The 21,730-nt window shown below is 38.0% G+C and overlaps 1 protein-coding gene across 7 annotated transcripts in view; it reads right to left on the bottom strand.

Annotated features, from left to right (window-relative positions):
• Window positions 1–21,730, bottom strand: part of EPHA6 (EPH receptor A6) — a 482,670-nt gene that overhangs the window by 124,770 nt on the left and 336,170 nt on the right. For 3 of the 7 annotated variants that reach the window (XM_054081767.1, XM_054081730.1, XM_054081753.1), the window contains 3 exons: window positions 17,672–17,834; window positions 7,471–7,579; window positions 3,526–3,596 (listed from right to left, as the gene is read on the bottom strand). In XM_054081767.1, coding sequence (XP_053937742.1) covers window positions 3,526–3,596; window positions 7,471–7,579; window positions 17,672–17,834 — 343 coding nt within the window. Of the gene's footprint in view, window positions 1–3,525; window positions 3,597–7,470; window positions 7,580–17,671; window positions 17,835–18,249; window positions 18,298–21,730 lie in introns of those variants that run through there. The other 4 variants (XM_054081737.1, XM_054081721.1, XM_054081746.1 and 1 more) reach the window with 3 other exon arrangements.

A 21,730-nucleotide genomic window follows, 5' to 3' on the forward strand; every position in this document is an offset into this window, starting at 1 on the left:
GACTACACAATTAAAAGAATTGGAAATAGTATACTAAATCTTCCACATTTAAAGTTCCAGATCCCAACAGAACAATGACCAAAAATTACTACTGCTTGCTACTGATTTCACAGAAACCAACTGCAGAATGCACGAGTTGTTGTCTAAAGACCAGGGCCTTCAAAGATTGACTGAGCACAGACTTAAACATTTCCTCTTATTCTTCAAGTAGCTTTTTCTGGTGAGTCTTCTGAGATGTCTAAAAGTGTGTGTTACAACTCCATAGTTGGTGGATAAGACAACCCAACAGTATAAAAATCATTCAAAAGTACTGGCTAAAACTGCAAGCAAGGTCAGGCTGGACCCTGCTGAAAAATCCTGAGATGTTCTTGGTGACTGAAAGCGTGGATACTTCAGGACTGCTGCACTGCATTGTTACATCAAGCATCCTTTCATCTTGTATTGATAACTAATAACCAGCGTCAGTGTGAAGAACAGTGGCAATACAGTTATTAGGTTCTCTCAACATTATTTGTACCTTTAATTGCTGTCAATTTTGATAACTACATGTCCCAGAGCTTATCCTGTCCCACGGGAACAAAATTACACCAGAGGCTTTTAAAAACTCAGTCTTTAGAATTCAACTTATAACATAGTGTCAAACTCTTATGCTACTTTGTCTGTGTCGCAGTTGAACAAAAGCATCCCCATAGATATAGTGTTTCAGGCAGGAAAATTAAGAGGACAATGAAATTTTTGGAAACACCTACTAAGGGAAAAATTACAGCCTTAGGCAAGTTTCAAGGAAAATGCTATTTTGTGTAAGATAAATAACATTTTTTCTTTCTTTTTTTTTTTTATTTTTTTTTTATTTGAAGTATTTGCTTTCCAAATGCTCTTTAGTATTTTAGTCTGAAGAGGCTCCTTGGAGTCTCCGCACTTAGCTCACATCCTTAAGGAATGCTTCAAGAACAGCTGACAAACCTAGAAAATGCAGCAAGCCATAAGAGAAAATAAGAGCTCTGAGCTGGTCACTTAGAAGACTGCCTACAGAGACACCAAGGGAGGGCTCAAAGATATGGGAAAAAGCAGATCCTCAAGACTAACAGTGATTACGACCAAAGCAGTTTATACTCCCCTTTGCTGCTTCTGGGGCAATTTAGGCAATCTGTCCTTTACTTTGAAAACAGTGCTTTCTAATTAATTCCTTTTATTTATGGGTGGATGGCTGAACATTCCTTTTGGCAAAAACATCCAATCTTTGAGATTCTTTACTCTGACCGTGGGTTCTGGAGGACTGTGCTGCTTTGTTCTCTACTGATCAGACAGAACAAACAGAAAGCCAGGTGGAAGATGAGAACAAAAATATCCAAATCCATTTACAAGCCTTCAATAATTTCTGTCTGCTTCCTTGGAGGTGGTCATGGCAATAGTGAGCTAGTGCCGATTGCTTCCGCAGGCTCCAGCAAGCCATAATTTTTTGGCATGGCTGAAATCCCTTGTGTGCTTGACTATAGCAAGTCAAAAAACTTATGTTGTTTCTCTTGGACTATTTGAATGGAATTTTTTAGGCTGCTGCCATGTGGTGATTAAGTACTGGCAAACTTTCAATCCATTAACAGAAGTTGATGTAGATAGTGCATCAACTTATCAGGATAAGAGGAGTACGTGTGTACTCTATCGGCAGCTGGGTCTAGAAAACCTCTTTTAAAAGAATGAAGTACCTCTTATCCTTCTTCCTCTTATCATTTAGTGGCTGAGTCCAAAGCAGCTCATTATCTGATGAGCCTGAATGAAAAACACATGTTCAGGACACATGAATGTGGCTGGGCTTCATTTAGTAGTTTGCAACAGCTGTTTGGACCATTGCTGATAGAGTACATACATACATACAGAAATGGGGGGGACACCAGACATCATGAGATGTTGTATTACCAGGAAGATCACAAGGAACATGGTGAGGCACTGGCACAGGTTGCCCAGGGAAGATGTGGCTGCCCCATCCCTGGAGGTGTTCAAGGCCAGGTTGGATGGGTCTGTGGGCAGCCTGGTCTGGAGGGAAGCATCCCTGCCCATGGCAGGGGGGTTGGAACTGGATGATATTTAAGGTCCCTTCCAACCAAAACTGTTCTATGATTCTATGATTCTATCATGGACCCCTTTCTAACTCCCTTCAAAGAATTTATTTTCTGAAATCTTCCTCTGACTCACACCAAGCTCCTAAGGGAGAGAGGAAGGGAGAATACGAGATTTCTTCTGCACACAGCAGAAGGATAGGATGCAAAGTGTGGACATGGTAAATCTGGGAACAGGAACAGGCAGTGCACACCAGTGCAGGTTTTGCAGCAGAGCGTTTTTATAAACAGGTCCTTATACTGATCCCAGCAGCCACACATATTGAGTTGAGATGCTGGGTACCAAATCTATAGGTAGTCAGCAGTCAGATAAAGATTGCTGCTAGCACAAAGGTGATACTTCTTGTAGAGGCACAGAGTGCTTAGTGTGAAGGAGTACTGTTGGCAGCGCAATCTTAGGTGCTGGAGTGAATCACAGTACTTCCTCTTTATCCTTGATTTTATGAAGGACATACATGAGTAGAGACTTCCTCCTCAAGTTTGAGGCTAAGATAAACTGCTATGAATGAGAAATCTCTGAAATGAAGCTTCGTATCAACATGAAATACAGTCATCATTTACCCTGGCCTGAAAGACACTGAGCGAGGCTTTCCTCAAATTCAGTCATGGTCTCAGAGGCATATATCAAACTCTCCAGCAGAAAATTTTTTGTCTTATTTCCTTACTGACTACGTTTGGAAACAAATGACAAACAAAACTTCCTAGGAAGTATCCTTTATGGGGAAATGTGCCCTTTGCCTTGACAGAAAGTGCCAATTGCCTGGATGTAGTGCTGTCACCTGAGAAAAAAAATGTACTTCTGGTGACTTAGATTCTGTCTTGATCATAGTATTTCAGAGATATTATAAAAAATGACAAAAAAAATTACCCTTTATATGATACCCTTTGAATAAATGAAAAATTTTAAATAGTTACTCAACATAAAACAGTGAAGATAGTAATTTAAACTAAGTAGCTAACCTAAACTAAACTAAATACACTCATATCCTGCTAATGAGAGATTGCCAGGATTTTCTCACGCTGTACTGATCACAGAGCAGGAACGTGAGGTGGCTGGAAGTATAGATCCCCAAAGCCAAGAGAACTGGATACAAATAAGGCACATAGTCACCAACAGAGGAATTTTGAGGCAGAAATTCAATATGGTCTATACCAGTCGAGAAGTCAAAGAAATATGCCTGAAAAACTGATAAATATTATTAACAGAATATCAAAAAACCTTATTAACTAGACTGAATTCAGAGAAATTGCTCAAGAGAACACACAAATAAAAATAAACGCCCTTGATACAGCAGACAATAGGGAACTATTCAAAGTCTAAGCATCAAGGGCAAAAGTTGTACAGAAAACAATGAATGTTCTTAACTAAAAATACGATATAGATATTATGTAACAGTATTGAAGTACTTACAATGTCCATTTTGCAGATGAGCCCTTCTTTTCTCTTCAGATTTCATTTTGGCCTTTATATACCACTGGCATCTTTGAAGAAAAAACAGTGAGGTTTTAATTAAAATACTGGTCATGCATAAAATAAATGTCCAAATTTGACTCCTCAAAAAAAATCTGATACTTTAATAAATTATTATTTCCCTGCATTGTTGTTTGCACACACCGGTTTGTGCTAATTAAACCTTACCCTATTCAATTTCATATACAGTAGGTCCAAAAGCTCACATTTGCTTCATAAGACAATAGTTTCTATGACTTCATCAGGTTTCATGAAAAAAAGAAAATATTTTTTCACATCAGGACAACTGTTTTTTTTTTTTGGTTTTTTTTTTGAGTAGCTCTGTATAGTCTGAGCCAGGCACTGACTTATTATCATATATGATAAACAATATGTAGCCTGCTATCTGAATAACATGACTTAGCATATATATGTATGATAGCTATAAAATTTCAAAGCCTTGGCAAACAACACAAAACTGTGGATGTTCATGAATTGTTAGCAACTTTACACCACAATGCACAGCATCTTGGAGCTTTCAGCTTCCCTGTAACGACATCTCCCCCAGCCTGAATGCTGCCTACCTGCAGAACTGTTAATGCTGATATAGAGGGTTATATAATAGGAGCAATTGTTTCAGTCACGAAAAATCAAAATATTTGCTCTTGGTCTTAAAGTTTTTTCTCACTCACAGAACGATCTCAGAAGTATGACTATTTTGGTCTAAGGATTAGGTTAAGGGCTATGTGTTGTTGGGGCAGTGACCTCAGTGGAGAACAGCAGTGATGTGGACATGACATGTGCTTTGGTGTACACATGCTCAGTTCCAAGATCAGCTTGAAAGAAATGACTGATGTCTGCATGTTCTTTACCAGCCTTATAAAATAAACTATAATAATAGATACTAGATCCAGTAAAACGACGTCCTGAAGGGCAGAAACTTCTGAAGCTGCCATGGTTATGTGCCCTTATGGAGGAAATCAGCAATCTGTGGATTCTCCTCTTCTATGGAATACTTTAGATTGTACACCAGTTACTGGGAACACTGAGGATGCCAGTGCCATTTTAGGACCTCAACATCTGGTCTGTAGGGTGCCAACTAGCAAGAATACTGAACACAAACTCTTATGCTTAAAGTGTCTTCCCAAGTGAACAGTCAAAGAAACAAGGCTTTAACCCTGTCTGATCCTCCTAAGTATGCACGAGGCCCCAAAGTTTGACTACAGAAGCCAGTGAATAATCACCAGCAGAGTAGTCTTCTGTCTCCAGCTCCCCATTCCCAGTCAGTGTGGGCTACAGAACAATCAGAGAAGATAAATTTCCGTAATGATAAGAATAAATCACACCGAGCTTTAACATTGCCTTTCCTGGAATTCAGCCAAGACCCCCGTCTCACTGCATATCCTGTGCCTTCAAGTCTCTGTCGCAATTCATTCTTCTATCTGCAATTGACAGCCGTGTTTCCTGCTTGCTGTTGCTGGATAATCACTCAGCGAAGTGCAGAGGCAGGTGCTCATTTAACCCAGCCTCTCCACTATGAATAGACTCATCAGCAGCCCTGTGCTTCGACAGCTCATCAAATTGCTAATTCTAAACAGTGAAGCAGAGTACATCTGTAGGATACCAATCCCATTTTTCATGCAGAAATTTGCCTCCAGACCTAGAGCAAATTGAGTATTTATTCAAAATTTTCTTGCTCTGTCTTCTGAGGAATACACTCTTATCACTGCATTTAAGCAGCACTTCAAAATGAATTCATATCTTACATAACTGAAATGGTCCCACTGAATAAGATGTTAGCTAAGAGAACCTCCGATACCCTTAACATTAGCAAACAGGAGGAATAAACACAGAAAGAAGCCTATTTCCATGTTTTTTTCTCATTCCTGAGTTTAGTGAGTTTTTTCTAAAGGAAGTATTTGTGTTTCAAGATTCCATGTAAGGATTCCATACAATCATTTTCTCCAAAAGTTTGTATTTGAATAATTCTTATATTTTTCTGAAAGACCCCACTATTTCTCAGTGTTTGTAGCACTCATAGGAATACTGAGTTTCTAAGATTACCTAAGTTCACAATAAGTTCCAGTGTTAACTGCTCCCATTAACTTTAACAGAATATTAGACTTAACTGGTTTTATTATTTAGCAGAGTGTGATAATTGACACAGTGGTAGCTACTGGAATGCCATATTTAGTTGCTTGGGTAACACAAGGAAAACCTCCAGCCTACACTGATGTGACATCGCTTTCTTTTCAAATTAGAGGTAATGCTATACCGACAAACCAGAAACTTAATTACAAATCTGAAAGTGCAGCCCCATTTATTGGTATCAGCCCCATCTGTGATGATCATTATCACGTTCAGAGGAATTAGCGTAATATCTTTCTCTAAGTCTAAACACAAGCTCTGAACCAGGACAGGAATGCTGCAGAATCCTATCCCAACTTTGGATTTTTTCTGTCCCCAAAGCAGGTGAGAAGGAAACTCTACAGAGAATCCTCCTTAGATGGAAGGTCATCCACTGACTGTTTTATGCACCTGAAGGAGGGAGAGAGGGGCCAGAGCCCACACAACATTCTCTACAGAGCGTACTGCAGGATTTATGAGCCTGACTCCTTTGCTTGAAGGCCTGTACCTCTACAGAATATCAGTCTGGTTGTAGGTTCTCTTGATTCATGGAAGCACTGTAGTGCCACTGATGTCTAACAGAGGAGACAGGGACAAAATGTCTTTGTCCTTTTAAATTATGCTTCGCTTCCTGATGGCAGCAGGTAAAGTCCTGAAATCACGTGGAAAACACGAGGCTCTGTGAAAAAGGGAACAAGGCACCAGGGAAGCACTACAGATTCTGCGGGAATCTGAAATTCAGCAAGGACTGATGTTCTGACCTCTATGTAAGTTTTATAGCAAGTCCAATTAGAACTTGTGAGTTCCTTTAAAACCTTTGTAATTGAGCATGGCATCTGGCCAGTCAAATCAAAATGCTTTCTCATCCAATTTGCATAATGCCATTATCTGATCCTGATCAACACATCAATGGAAGTAAGGTGGACAATCAGCACTGTCCTTAGTAAGTATAAGAGTCAGGGTAGTTATAAGAATTATCATTGTCAGGCTTGTGAATTCCCCTGCAGTGAAACAGTACTGCTGTAATATAGATTTAATTTGGATATCTTCAGTATAATTTAAAAAAAAGCCAAAATCAATTAAAAAGGACCATCGAGAGGCCATTTTCTGTTCACCAGTGGTATCATAGGCAGTAGAATCATTCAAGTACTTCAGAGTAAAGTTTTCCTTAGTTTAATTTATTACATAATTCCTATATTTTCTCCTAAAAATGCAGAAATGTGTATATAAAATATATAGATAATTATCTATAATTTTTCCTACAGATTTCATATAGTAAAAGTAATAAAACGTTCACTCAAGTGACTTTAGCAAGCTCCATTGCCAGCTCCAAGACATGAAAAATCATAAAACTACACTGTCCAAAATTTTGGAACTGGCAGTTATGAGATTTTGTAAAGAAATACTGTGGTTTTCTGGGGGGGAGGTTGTGCTATTTTTTGTCTTCTAATGTCAGAGCCTTAAGGGTGCAGGTACATTATATTTTTAAATTCTCTCTCTGCAGGCAAAAGGTTCAGAAACTTATTTTAAAAACAGCCAGGCTATTTTGTAATTTCACATAATTGCTTACCTCCCCAAGCTGTGTTCTTACAAGAAAAACAATACTCACAATAGAACTGTGAGTATGAGCAGTGCTGAATAAAGAGCACATTCACTCCGCTACGCCTAACCCTTATTTTAGCACTGAAAATGTGGGGAATGACTTGACTATTATTCTTAAATTCTTAGTTTTGGATGACCCTGACCCCGAGTAAATGAGAAAACTATGTTGCTAATTACCTTCCAGTGATTAGGAAGAACAAAGTGAGGATGACCAGGAGAGTGAATCCACCAACGGCAGCAGTGGCAATTACAAGAATCTGTCCCTGCTCTGCAGCCATATCAGAAGCTGAAAGAGAAGCACAAAGAAAAGAAGTTAAAGCTCAGTCATAGGTGGTTCTTGCAGAATGGCTGATATAACATTTCAGTGGTCAGATGTTGCAATTACTCTGTAATAGTTTCTTCAGTGCTTAGCAAGGACATCAGATGCATATAAGCTTGTGAAGTGAAAAACTGTAATCCACGTCCCAACAATGATCATAGAACTGTTTAGGTTGGAAAGCACCTTTAAGACCATCAGGTCCAACCATTATGATGAAGCGGAGAAGATGTTTACAGGCTTTTAAAATGAGAAGCTGACTTATCAGACATTGCTATTTTCTAAAGTTTGAATGTGGCAGGATTTGGGACACAAAAGTAGAACATATTTTTTATTTATCTTTATTGACCTTAATCCTGCATCTAATTCAGAACTACTCCCCATCCAACGCCCCCAGTGAAGTCAGCAGCAGTGCTACGTGTATAGGAGAGATTAAACCTGGTTCACGAGAAAGCAAAGCAGGAAAAGCACACTTAATGTGTACCCTCACACACTCTTCTGTATGTCTGGTGCTTCTTTTTATTGTCACAAAATGTATACAGTTTTACCCCTAACATGCTCTGGTAATTGGCAACACTGTAGCTGAAAAAAACCAAACCCTGATTTTCTTATGTCTCATGTTTTTCTCTCAGCTTTTTTTTTTTTTTTTGTAGGACATCTAGGAGTCAAAAAAGATCATCTGAAATTATCCAGTCTCTAGACACTTGCTCCTTTTATTAATTTATTCTGTATATTATTAAATCCTTACATTGACAAAGCACCTACTTACAGACCAGTTGGTCCTCAATGTCCAAGTACTACACGAGCTGAAAAAGAATTCGGCTCATTTTTTTTTCTTGATCTCCTATCTTGTGACTCTGAAGTTCTATTTCTTAAACTCAATTACACTGGAACATCTTCATCACATGTTTTTCTAATTCTTACTTTCTGCTTCCATGAGAAACATAACATTGTTCTGAAAGGAGAATAATTCTATTCAGTGACCTCTGACAACAGTAGTAAGCAGTAGTAAAAGTAGAAAAGAAATACATTTTAGAAATCTCAAATAAGAAACTTTGATTTTTTTAAACTTGCAAATTGTTCTATAAGCAAAATCTTCAGCTTTCTTTAGGCACTGGATGATCAAAGCTTAGGAGAAATCACCTAGGCTGCTGCAAAGAAAAAGCTCAGCAGGCTATATTCTCTCACTTTGCAGTTGATGAAGTCTAATGCAATGCACACATTGCTGCCCAAAGCCTCATAAAATGATGATTCCAAGAAAATCATTTGGCTTCGAAACATTTGTGAGTGGTTTAGACATTAGCAGTGTAAACTGGCTTTGTAATGGTGCTAAAGCAAGTAAAAACAATAGTAATTTATGTCAAATTTTCAGCAAAAACAACTTGTTAAATTTCTGCCATTAAGTTTCTGTCCATACAATTTAATGGAGATATGCACAGGCAGTAAATTACAAGGCATTCAGTATCTACGGTCATAGATACTCTACAGACAAGTTAAATATATACATCTTCCAATAAATGATGTAGCTAATACTCACTGAATATCTAATCTCCAAAATGGTTATCTAGTGATGTTATGGGAGCGTATTCTAGATTTGCATTGTGTTAGGTTCTACAGGGTCAGATTTAGTTGGAAAAATACAACATGACAAATACCATGCCACACAAGCAACACTGCGAATAATAACAGACTCTCCAAATCAAATGCTGAATACTATGTTCAGACTAGTGGGGGTTGTGTTAAATGTTGCAAAAATTATTACAGCCAGGCACAGTTTGAAGTTTTAAGTGGAGGAGGAGGTTTTACATGAGTCTATTTTACCCAACTCAGCAATGGAACTGAGAGAACAGCTCTCTTTTATATATATATTTTTTTTTTAATAAGAAAAAGAGGCGTGACAAATAGCAAATTCAGCAGGAGAAAAACAAGTCATGGGTTCAGATAAATTAGCTGTGGTTTTCTTAAAGAGACATTCATTGCCAAGGAAACATCTCAGGGCCTACCAGGCATCTATCAGTTTAATAACATATATTTTCTATTAGGAACCAGTGTCAAATTCATGAAGGGGAGGAATTTCAGACTGACTTAGTTCTTTCCACCTCTAAGCAATATGATTTTTACCTGAGACTGTATATACTTAAAAAATGTTCATTCTATTTCTCTTGTTTGTATTTACTGTGCTGGCAGAGGTGCCAGAATTCAATATATTAGTATTTTTTTCAAGTAGCCAAATCACTATAAGGGGCTTTCAAGCCTGAAACTTCCCGATGACCTTAATTTACTTGTCAGATAAAAATGTCAAATGACAGACAAGTATAATTGGAAAATGTGGATTTGTTAAAAGCTGACAGAGAGGCAGGTAAGGCAAAATGATGGAAATACTTATTTTTGCTTGAAGCGATCCTTCTAGAAATCAATAAAAGCACAGTGCAGTGAACAACACATATATAAGAGCATGAGTATGCGCATACACAGACTCCTTACATGCAGATAAAAGGTTCCATAAAACACTGTCTAGGCATTGAGAAGATAGTAATCAGAGATACTAAATAATTAAATTTTGTAGAGCATTTTTCCATTCTGAATGAAATTCAGCATGTCCCTCAATCTCTCTGCCCTTTTCTAATTTCTCCAGCCTTCTCTTGGGGTAAAGTTAAAATTGTAAATCATAAGAGCTTTAACATGTATTGTTTCTGTCATGCATGCTCTTGAACCTTTTTTGTAATTTTCTGCATTTTCTTCCTTCATTTTTGCTTTCCGTCAGCTGTGCATATTGGTATATGGCTCTGCCTCAGGACTATTCTTGATTATGTAAGACAGAAAAACTCAGTCAAAAAACCAATTATGACAGGTTGCAAAGCCAAGCAAGTTCCTGCAACCTTATTTCATCTCTTTATCTGCACACATTAGAGTGCTGCATCTAAGTCTAGAGGTACATAGCATTTTTTCCAGAACCCCATTTGTTAGACATGGCCAGCATTCACATACCTAAAATCAGTGTTTTGTTGTCTCTTCATTGTTCAGTGCGTGGTCTCATATCTACCAACTACACACAACCCAAATCTGTCCAGTGCAGTGATGATTAGTAGCTCTGTCATCACAGGGATGAATACAGCTGTATCATGTATTGGGCCATATCCCATTTGATAGATAAAGCTGATAGGCAAGGGGGAGGTGAGGAAGTGCTGGTGCAAGAGGAATATCTAAAACACCAGCAGTGGTAAGACTCAAAAGGAAGCTCAGTACCCATGTTACCAGGCTGGCTGTTTCATATGGTAATGTGTTTCATTGTTTATGCTCGTCTGCTCAATAAGGTTCATTTTGACAAAATCATAATTTAAAAAATGAGTAGCATAAGGCAAGGAAAAGAGGGGATTTATTACTCATCCAAGCAGATGATTAGATAGTATACTATAATGTTTGGATGTCAAAACTCTTCAAACATATTGTAGCTGCAATTAATGTGATTAGTCGAAGTGGTGATTTGACTTTAAAACTGCAGAATGAATCACTCACTTACCAAGCAATATCTTATACAGATAAACTATTCCCTCCCATTACTCTTCATGCTTAACTCAGGTTATGTACCTGAAGCAACATGTAAATTGTCCAATTGCATTGCTCCAGCTTCCTTGCTTAACACCGTGCCCAGAAATCCCTTCTCCATCCAGCCTGATGTCAGTTCTGTCCCCACCACATCTACTCTTTATATTCAAGTCCTGTCTCAGCTCTTCTCTGGGTTCTTCATCCAAATGTGTGGAGGAGGAGTTGCACTTCTCCTCCTCTCTGGGCTGAAAGGAAATATCCTGAACTTTCATTACGTTCTTGCTGGGCAGACTGGAAGAAATGGTGTAAGAGGACAAAAGACAGAAAGAATCTTCCAGCTCTGTTCTCCTTTCTTTGAGCAAATTTCTCCAAAGTATTTTAAAAGATTGTGTATTTGGGATAAAAGAGCTGGGAGCCCTAATGACAGCTCCCTTCTGTCTCTTAGCTACATCCTTTTAGTTACATGAATTAGACATCTATCAGGCAGTGGACCTTCCAGCAGGCTGAAAGATAAAAAAGTGACAGAAAGACAGCTAGACAGATAATACTGAGTAGCTGTAAGATAGATAAATGTGGACGGTGAGAACTGGAGCTCTAATAGACAGCAACTGGCTGTCAGATGAATTTACAAGGCATTATAAACGATAGTTCTTAAAAACAATGGGGAAGAAAAATATAAAGTCTAATTAGGGTAACCTTTACATTTTCAGAAATGCGGTAGTTCCTGTGCTCCAGCGAGCTGATTGACTCCAGTCCTAAGGGGGAATGTTCACTTCAAAAGCTTTCTTCCAAGTGTTGCTCTTAATATCAGATTCCTGATCAGCGAATGAAAGGAAACACTGCACAAGCAGTTTGAGATCTGAGCAAGCATAGTGCTCTTGTTTAGGAAACACAGAGGAAAAGTAAAGTCTCTGGGGTTTCTAGGCACATACAATAGAGAAAACACATAGGCCAAAGTGAAATTTGAAGAACAAATGGCTGAAAGCATGAAACATTAAAACAAGACATTCTGAAGTATTCAGTGCTGACTACTATTGAATGAAGAGCAGGACTAAGCACACAGGGAGAGAGATCCAGCAAGACAGTTTCTAAATATGAGATGCTACCTACTTTGTTTGTGTCAAGGAAAACTTTAACTTACTATTGTGAAAACCTCAAACATCCAAAAAAAAAAAAAAATCTCTGCTTTGCCTTGTTAATTCAATGTGTTTCTAAAAATCCTAGGGACAGCTTCTCTGTCATAGCATGAATCAGAGCATGTGCTTGAAACAATACTGGACCTCTTAGGTTAGAATCAGTGATTCAGGATCCCTCCCTTGAGCTTTAGAGTTCTGGAAAGAAGGGAGCTCAAGGTCTAAATTGCATATGGTGGCAAAACGAAAATAGCATGATTTGAGGCTGAAAAGTTAAAGACAGATTTTGTGGATGTGGGAAGACGAGGAAGAATGTGAGAATTCAGCAGATCTGGCAATAGAAGAAAGTCACTGTCTGTGCCTATGTGAAATAAATTATTGTTTCATCAAGATCAGGATTTCAGGTCAAGTAATTTTTCATAGTCCTCAAATTTATAAAATTCTTAATCAGGAATTATACCAGCATTTCTGAACTTCTATTTTTTTCATTATTTATACAATTTAATTGACGCATACAAAAGTCTACATGGCTTTTGGATTAAACATCATCATGTGCTTACATTTATCACTCTGCTCAGCCCAAGCAGTAGTCCACAGTGCACACATGCAAGCTTGCCCCCTTAGGTCCCTTCTGGAACAAGCCAAATAGTTCCCTTCCAGATTTTTTTTTCCTAATGACAGAAAGGCTGACATGGAAAATGCCCTTGGTTTTAGAATGAGTCCTGCACAAGAGAGCTACAGCATGAAAACACTGCACTGCCTAACAGCTGCAAATTGTTCAATATTTTACAAATTCCTTTAGGCGCAGGGGCCTCTGAAGTGATATAGTGAAAAACATTCCTCTAGAAAAAAAAGAATGTTTTGAATCATTAATTAGAAAAAAAATACAATTAAACAAAAAATGTCTTCCGTAAACAGCTAGTTAGAAGAAAGAGAGAGAAAAATAGAGAGGGAGAGAGAAAACAGTTAGAGATTAAAGCATGTTTGCCTTTGGACAAATGACTTTTTAATTCTCAGAATATATTTTATTCTGCCCTGGGAATGACCAGATTTTTTTGTGGTGACTAGAAGTGAGTCTACTCTTCAATTATAGCCACAGGAGTGGTACACGTGTGCGTGTGCTGGAGCGTATGAAACCCTGTCAGCTTTGCTAGAAGTATTTTGCCTGCAAGGTGCTGAAACAGGGAGACTGAATAAAATAGCAATAAGTAACTTGGTAAAAAGCAGTAGTTACTATGGTTTGCAAAGGTATTAAAATTCCAAGCAGCAGCCTTTTAGTTTTAACAGCTGAAGAAATGCCTGATAAAATCCATTAATCCATTCCCGCTTCCTTGAAGAGATTTTTTTCTGACTTTCCTAGGTAACTCCATTTCCTTTCACAAAACCAGTACAAATTTTAGTCTTTTAGGTGTTACGTTTATTGGTCTCTGCAGCAGGGAGACGAATTCAACTACAACATGCTCCCCACGCAATGGCTGCCTCAGTCCGCTGCTCTGTAAGCGAGGGTGCTTCCCAAAAACCAGCATTGCATGATTAACTGTTTTATCATTACTCCTGCAGAGCCGGCCTTCTTTCTGTGTCACACACCACCATTAACAACTATACCTAAATGTCTTGGTGCTCCCAGTAAGGAAGCATTTAATTTTATCCTACATAACTGAAGCAGCACAGGTAGCGTTTCAGCCAGTAAACTGCAGAAGGCATGAACAGCACTGTCCCGCCAAGGACAGTATGTTTTAGGACACTGATATACACGTCTCACAATTAGCAAACCATTACTCTTTTACAACTTGTCTATCACTTTAAAGAAAAATCCTAGTTTTGGATTGCTCACTTTCCTACTGTTCATTAACAAATTATGTCAATATCCAAGCAGGAAAAATGGATGATTACTTAAAACAGGTCTTGGAATTCTCTTTAGTTGTTAAGACTATGACCTGTACAACTGGTGGAGGTTAAGGATGTTACTAGCTAATGTCAGTTGAGAAGACTTTTTACCAAACACATGAAGTATTTTTTTGTCATTTTAATGAGATTGTTGGTTGATAAGTTTTCTGTTGATGATACAGACTTTTAAAAGAGTCTATTCTTCCCAGCCTACTGATGAAAACATTAATGTTATATAAAATCTGCATAGCTCATGTTAATTAGAATCTGGCTACTGAAAGACCACAAAAAGTAATTGTTAATGTGGACTTTTCACAAAGTAGCTTGATTCTAATAGGTAATGATGGAGCAAGCTCTAATAGTCTGCCACGATCTACTATTATTTGGTATCCTTCAGAATAATTCAGAAGAATATATATTTAAAAAACCAGAAAATTTTCAGCTGAGCTGCATAGCAGTAAATGATGAAGATCAATTCCCGCACAGCTTGACTTGGACTGGTTTGTAAGACAGATGCATACCAGCAAGGGTGAACTAACATTTACATAGAGTGAGTGATATAATTATGCAGCCCAAGTCACAACAAAATCCTCCCCAATGCTTCCTCTAAAATGCAGGTCAGTATCTTGGAACACAATACTACTGAAAACATGCTGTTATGTTCTTGTGGCATACAGACATTTAGATCATAGAATCAGAATGGTTTGGGTTGGAAGGGAACTTAAAGATCCAACCTTCCTGCCATTGGCAGAGACACCGTTCAATAGGTCAGATTGCTCAAAGCCTCATCCAGTCTGGCCTTGAACACCTCCGGGGATGGGGCCTCCATGACTTCTCTGGGCAACCAGTTCCAGTGCCACAACACCCTCACAGTAAAAAAATTTCTTCCTAATATCTAATCTAAATCTCCCCTCTTTTGGCTTAAAACCATTACCCTTGTCCTGTCATTGCAATCCCTGACAAAGAGCTCCTCCCCAGCTTTCCCGTAGCCCCCTTTAAGTACTGGAAGGCTGCTGTAAGATCTCTCTGGAGACTTTTCTTCTCTAGGCTAAACAAGCCCCACCTTCTCAGCCTGCCTTCACAGGAGAGGTGCTCCAGCCCTCTGATTATCTTTGATGTCCTCCTGTGCTGACCACTCCAGAGCTGAACACAGTACTCCAGGTTGGGTCTGATGAGAGTGGAGCAGAAGAGGAGAATTACCTCCTTTGACCTGCTGGCCACACTTCTTTTGATGCAAACCCAAGATATAAGCTCTGAGCCTACACTGCCAGCTCATATTGAGCTGGCAACAACCAACAGCCCCAAGTCCTTCTCTTCACGGCTGCTTTCAATCCATTCTCCACCTAGCCTGTATTTGTTCTTGGGACTGCCCTGGCTCATGTGCAGGTTATTGCAGTTTGATTAGGAAGAGACTTCTGATAGTATCTGGCTTTTTAATTTGACATTAAAGGGTCACAAGGTACAAGCTAAATAAGAATATTCAGAGTAGCAATAAGATGAAAATTGTTAATTATGAAGCTTAAGCGCTGGCACTATCATCCTATAAATTTGTTGAGCTGCTTATTACTGGAGTATTTTAAATCATGACTATTTCTATATGGTAGATATTATATTTCAATCTATTGTATTAGCTATTTGGAAAATAAGTTAGAGAGTTATAGATGTTTGGCCCATGTTATGAAGGGTACAAATGAATGATCATAATAATCTGATATTGCCTTGAACTTTAGAAGACGACAATTTTCAAAATACTGCTGTGAGGAAGTGAGCTATCCGGAGAGTAGTAAGGCATAATTTGACTGGTCACTGAGTTCTGCTTGAATTTGAAATAAATAATATTTACCAGCAGGTACTCCTCTTGCTTTTTTCTCCCTTTGAAAAGGGGTACTGTATAAATATTTGAATATGACTGCGGTCCTTTGAACTACCCTTTTAATTAAACTGAATTCTTTATCTAGCTCCAGGTATTGTTTCAAACAGTGGCAGAATTTTTCTTGACTTCCACCTCACTTGATCATAAACAAAAACTCTTCTGTCTACATCTCCTTTCAATCACACAGGGATTCATGCTAGCAACAAATCAAATACTTTTAGTCAGGCACAAGCTTAAGCAATAAATGTTAAACAACAGCAAATATATAATGTGTACTTATGTTTCACTCTCAAGATTTACACTGAGTGCTTAGAAGTAATAGAGGTAATAAATGTAAGATTGTTGTAAACTCTAGCTTACCATACAACCCAAGGGCCAGTTGCATTAGTGCAACTGAGAAGGAGATGAGGGCTGGGAAAGAGTGGGTGGAATCTTACTCTTGGGAGGCATTTCTACCAGCAATGCCAATGAAAGAAAAATGTCAAGGGAACCACAGTCCTCCTAATTCAGATGGATAAGTCAATTTTTCATAAACATGATGCAGGCTCATAGAGGTTTCAATACCAATTACTTTTGATAACAGTTACATCCCTGGGTGCCTAAAGCCTAGTATTTATTGCATCAGAAGACACAGACAGGATCTACCAGAATTTTCTTGAAAGCACCCAAGCACTCAACTCTTTTTCGAACCAATTGGCTTAACTACCTAGCAAACTTTAAAGAGTCCAATTAGGTGTTAAGCACTTGGAAACCTGTCCCTAAAACATTTTTGAAATAGAAGTTAAGAAGCAATGAAAATAGAATACGAACCCACAGGTACTCTTGAAAATACATATAGTTTTGAGTCTGTACGCTAGATTAAGCAACTTGAATTCTAAACCACTAATTTAAAACATGGTATACATAATTGGTTAATTAAAGTAATTTAATTAATGTGTGTTTTAGTGTTGTATATACTACACTAATTTTATCTCAAATGCTTTTAAATACCTTGTTTGCAGTTTCTTTGAACACAGAGTGCAATACATGACTTAAATATAAAATTGTTCAATGCATGAATATCATACACATCATCAAGACTTTTTGAATATTCTGTAGGAATATGTAGGCTTTTTGCTTCTTACTGGCAAATTTAGTAGGCTTATCGGTCAATGGAAAAGCATATAAAAGTTTTCATTTTTTTTGTTTGTAGAGTCTAGGAGCACTAAAATCTGCAGAGAATCACTCCATCATTGTGTTCTGTGAGCTTGCATGAATCTGCTAGACTTTTGTAAAGTCTGACTGAGGATATTTCTAGATGTCAAAAGGTAGGCCTTCTTTAAGCAAAGAAAGGATCATAGAATCACAGACTATCTCAAGTTGGAAGGGACTCACAAGGTAATTTTGCAGAAGAAAATATTCCTTCAGTTGCAGTGTTGGGCTAAAATTTCTATTTGCTGTTATAAATCCAGAAGTGCGAGGCTAAGGCTTATTTATTTTTTGTTGTACAGCAGTGGTCATTTTGTGATAAGCAAATGGTATAGATTCAGCCATTCAAACTCCCAATATCTCACTGTTTTAGAATTAGATGCTGGTTCTATTGTATTTGGTTTTTTTTTTTTTTTTCCTTTCAGTGAAACTTACTTTCATCTCCAGTTTCAAATTCAAACTTCTGGCTATAGCCGCTGTATCCTGCTGCCGTCCTGACTCTGATATGAAATATATACTTGGTGGCTGGCTTGAGACCTGTGATGATAACACTTGGAGCCTTGGACCTTGTGGAGGAATAGCTGAGCTGCTCATGCTCCTGAGGGACAAAAGAGGGGAGAAATGATATCAAATTGAGTTTTACAAACTTTGCAAAAGTGATATAGCAGAACCGAAGCTCCAGATTCTTCTCAAGAATGTAAAATGTGTAAATAAAAGGAAGTGCAGGTATGGATTTCAGTACTTTGATTTTGTGCTATAGTTATAAGGCCTTGACTTAGATTTCGATTTTTTTGTCTTTAATCTTGTGTATAAACATTACACATCTTTGTGTCTTGGATTAGTAATTACACTGTAGCCAAAACAATATGGAATTAGTACAAGACTACATTCACAGAAAATGGCAGCTAGAATGGTAGCTAATTATTTTTGCACAATGGACAAACTAAGAGGTCAGTAAATACTATTAAGCTGTAAAGTAAAGATGTGGGAGTATTCAAATACCCGCTACTCACTTCTACCCGCAGGTAGTGCCAAAATGCCGGCGCTATCCGTGGGTAGACCTGTAGGTAAAAGAAAATAAAAATTAACTTTTTCTTTAAAGTCTGTAAACTTCTCGCATGGTGCAACTGCTTCACGCTGTTGAACTTAATTTCTGTTCCAGGTAGCTGCAATGTAGTCATACATGAGATTCCCTTTCACACTCTATAAGCAGAAACACTCTCTGCAAAAGTCCCCTATTTATCTCCTGACAGTTGATCCTGGACATCTGATGAGAATTTCTGACTCTCACAGAGATCACTGAGAATTACAGTGTGCAGAGATTACTGGGAATTTCCCCTGCAAACCAGCTGCTGGAGTATGAGATCAGCGACATCAACTGCTGTGCAAAACAAAGTGCTGCTTTGCTAGAGAGGTTGTTGATGTGACTTTTACAGGAGGGGATGACTTAAAAGAAGAGAGTGTTTATTCCCCGTCATTAGTTACTGTCATTTGATAAGTCAGTAATCTGTAATATTTTATATGGTGCCTTAAGGCTAGTTTTAGTTCTTTGCAGCAGGATTTGTCTCCAAAGTGACATATGAGCAGTAATGACTTTGGTATATACTTAACAATCCAACTGCGATATCCATAGGGCACCATATACGTTTATTAAATCATTAGAGTATGTATAAGTTATTCAAAGGGTGCTTCCAGCCTGTTAAGAAGGAAACAATCTGTTTCACAGAAAAGATATAACTGGGAGAGTAGCTGGTTTCAGTTAGATTCTGTTGGACTCAACCTCTCCTGAGTAACATGCATATCTTTTTTATATAAAACAAACTGTTTTATATAACGCATGCTGAGTCAACTTCTCTCATGGTGTAACAAAGTCACGCTAGCATAGGGCAGCAGGTATATCAGTATTCCCCTAGTAGGTATACAAGGAGATGGCTAAGAAAACCAAATTAAAAAGAAACAGGCAAAAATAATCCTATGATTTGCTAAGTGGAAGAGCATAAGAAGGCAAGAATGACAAATATCTAAAATAATTGCATTTAATGCTCACTTCAAAGAGTGGAAATGATTTAAAAAACTGTAATAAGAGGAAGTGTTGATTTGTTTCAGTTCATTACCAATTTTTGAAACAGCAGGAAACCTATATTTAAACTGAAATAGCAAGACATAGTATACATATAATCTTACAGATGGAGGCTATGATTAATACACAATTTAACAACTTCCAGAACTATCAGAAGATTTTTCCAAATTACTTTAAATAATTTCCCTTTGAACAGGTGATTGGATTTTAGACAACTAGGGTTGTTTTAGAAATTTCTTAAAATATATATTTTCTCCTAATAGAAGGCCAACTCATTATAGTGTTGGCATGTTTTTTTGTTGAAGCTTGCTTCACCTTGAAAAACAGTATGTGTGTGAGCACTAATGTATAATAGGTTAATACTCAGATTTGTAAGGAGATAGAGAACTACATATACAAAGGAGTTTTTATATTACTTTATGGACATTTCACAAAAATTCAGTGTCACGAATAATTAATTTATATTCTATAGCCTTCTTATTTGTGCAGCTTACAGTGATTTCCATGTGTAGATGGGTCATAACTTAACATGTAACTTGGCCAGGTTATGCAAACCTGGAGAACACATTTATTCAGTAATGAACCTGCTGACTGAAGTGTATACATTTCTGCTCACAGAGGCTAAGCCTTTCCATGCAAGCTAATGACCACCTCAAAATCTGTCTAAGAATTAGGAAACAAAACCAAAACCAAAAAACCCACCTGATTTTGCACTATCCTAAGACCACACTCTATCACAGGTATGGCCCCATGTTTTTGATCTTGTCTGTTAAACACAATATCAACACAAGACTGTTTCTGCACTTCAATCCAGGTAAAGATATGACGCTCAGTGAAGGAAAGATTCTGGGTGATTTCATTAAAGGTTTTATAAATAGTAAACACTTGTTTAATAGAGATATTATGCTTCAGTTCAAAGTTTTACTATGTGACTACCTTCTTTTATGGCCTAGATACAGGTGGGCAGAGACTTTACACTCTGGAATGCTCTGGAAATTTTGATTTAGGTTCAGCAACCTGTAAGATAAGGAGGAGACCAGCACTGAGGTATTTCACTGTATGATGTAATAATTGCAAGTCATTTCCTTTCCCCAGACTATCTTGCTGCATGAAATCAAATTATAAGCATTTAACAACTGACTGTTTTTTTTCTGACCCACTGGAGAAAGTGCAGAAACAAGGTTCCAGAATAATTTGATGGAATTGTAAAAAGAAATAGGTTCTTTCTGAGGAGAATGGAAATGGAAATTTTGTCAAAAATTGGAGTGGACTCCTCAAGATCCAATGAATACATTTACTCCCTGAAGCCTGCAAAACCGGGCTAGAGGGAGTAACGAACTAAGAATGACTTCTGAAAAATAAAATAAAATGTGAGAGATATGTGCTACGTTATTTCCGTTATTACAAAGTAACAATTAATTGTTAATTGGGGTACAGCAACTTCCTAGCCAGGGATGTGTATGGTTATCAAGCATAATTTTTTGGTTTTAGTTGGTCAAAGATAATGAGCGTGACAAGGACTGTGATGTAACATTAATAAACAAAATAGGTCCTTCTGTCCATGTGTGCAGGCTTTGCCTAACAGCAACTTCCTGAGGGGCAGCTACCTCTCCCTGTTTCTTCTGGGCATTGGAAAGTATTTTGGTGACCTCCAAGGGTTGTCTGGCTTGCTGCTCCCTCACCATCTGCCTGAAGCTGCCTGAGATGTCCCACCTCTGCACTCTCCCATCTCCTTTCTTCTTTCCTTTCTGCAGCCTCATCCATCAATCAGTCCAAAAATGCTATCTAGGAATCACAATCATGAAAGTTACACTGCTGTTGTATGGGAAAGAGGGTAGGATTTGTAATCACAAGTGAAACAGTGGAAAGGGAACCTGTCATCTTGCTGTGTTTGAGAAGAAAAAAGCTTCAGAAACCTGTGGCTGAGAAGACTGTTGCTTAAACTCAAGACAAAATTATCAACAGCTGGAAACTTCACATTATTTTTGTGAATATTGCAAACAAAGAAATTAGCATTTTTTTGACTTGATTCTTACATACGACAATTCTCCAGAGGGTAAATGCTTCGCCATTACTCCCTTCTCATGACAATTACAGGATATGCAACCTACCTGGAAAGGCAGAGCTTTCCACAGGGAGACACAATTTGAGGTTGATGGGAGTGGCTTTCAAGGCTGGCCACTCTTCTGCCATGATCTTTACCGTGGAGGCTAAAGGAGGTCTCAGAATAAAACAATAAAGTTCTAGTCTGCAGAGAAGTAAGGGATGCTTTATCTTATTCTTGCCACAGATCAAATGCACTTACTTTTGCATAGATTCTGGGTTCAGAAAGTAAATTTTCAACTGCAGGACTTGGATGTGCTTCCTGGATGTCAGTGCATGCTTTCACCAGACCCTGAGCTTATGTTGTGAAA

Source organism: Cuculus canorus, chromosome 1 (assembly GCF_017976375.1).
Source record: "Cuculus canorus isolate bCucCan1 chromosome 1, bCucCan1.pri, whole genome shotgun sequence".
Lineage (NCBI taxonomy): Eukaryota > Metazoa > Chordata > Aves > Cuculiformes > Cuculidae > Cuculus > Cuculus canorus.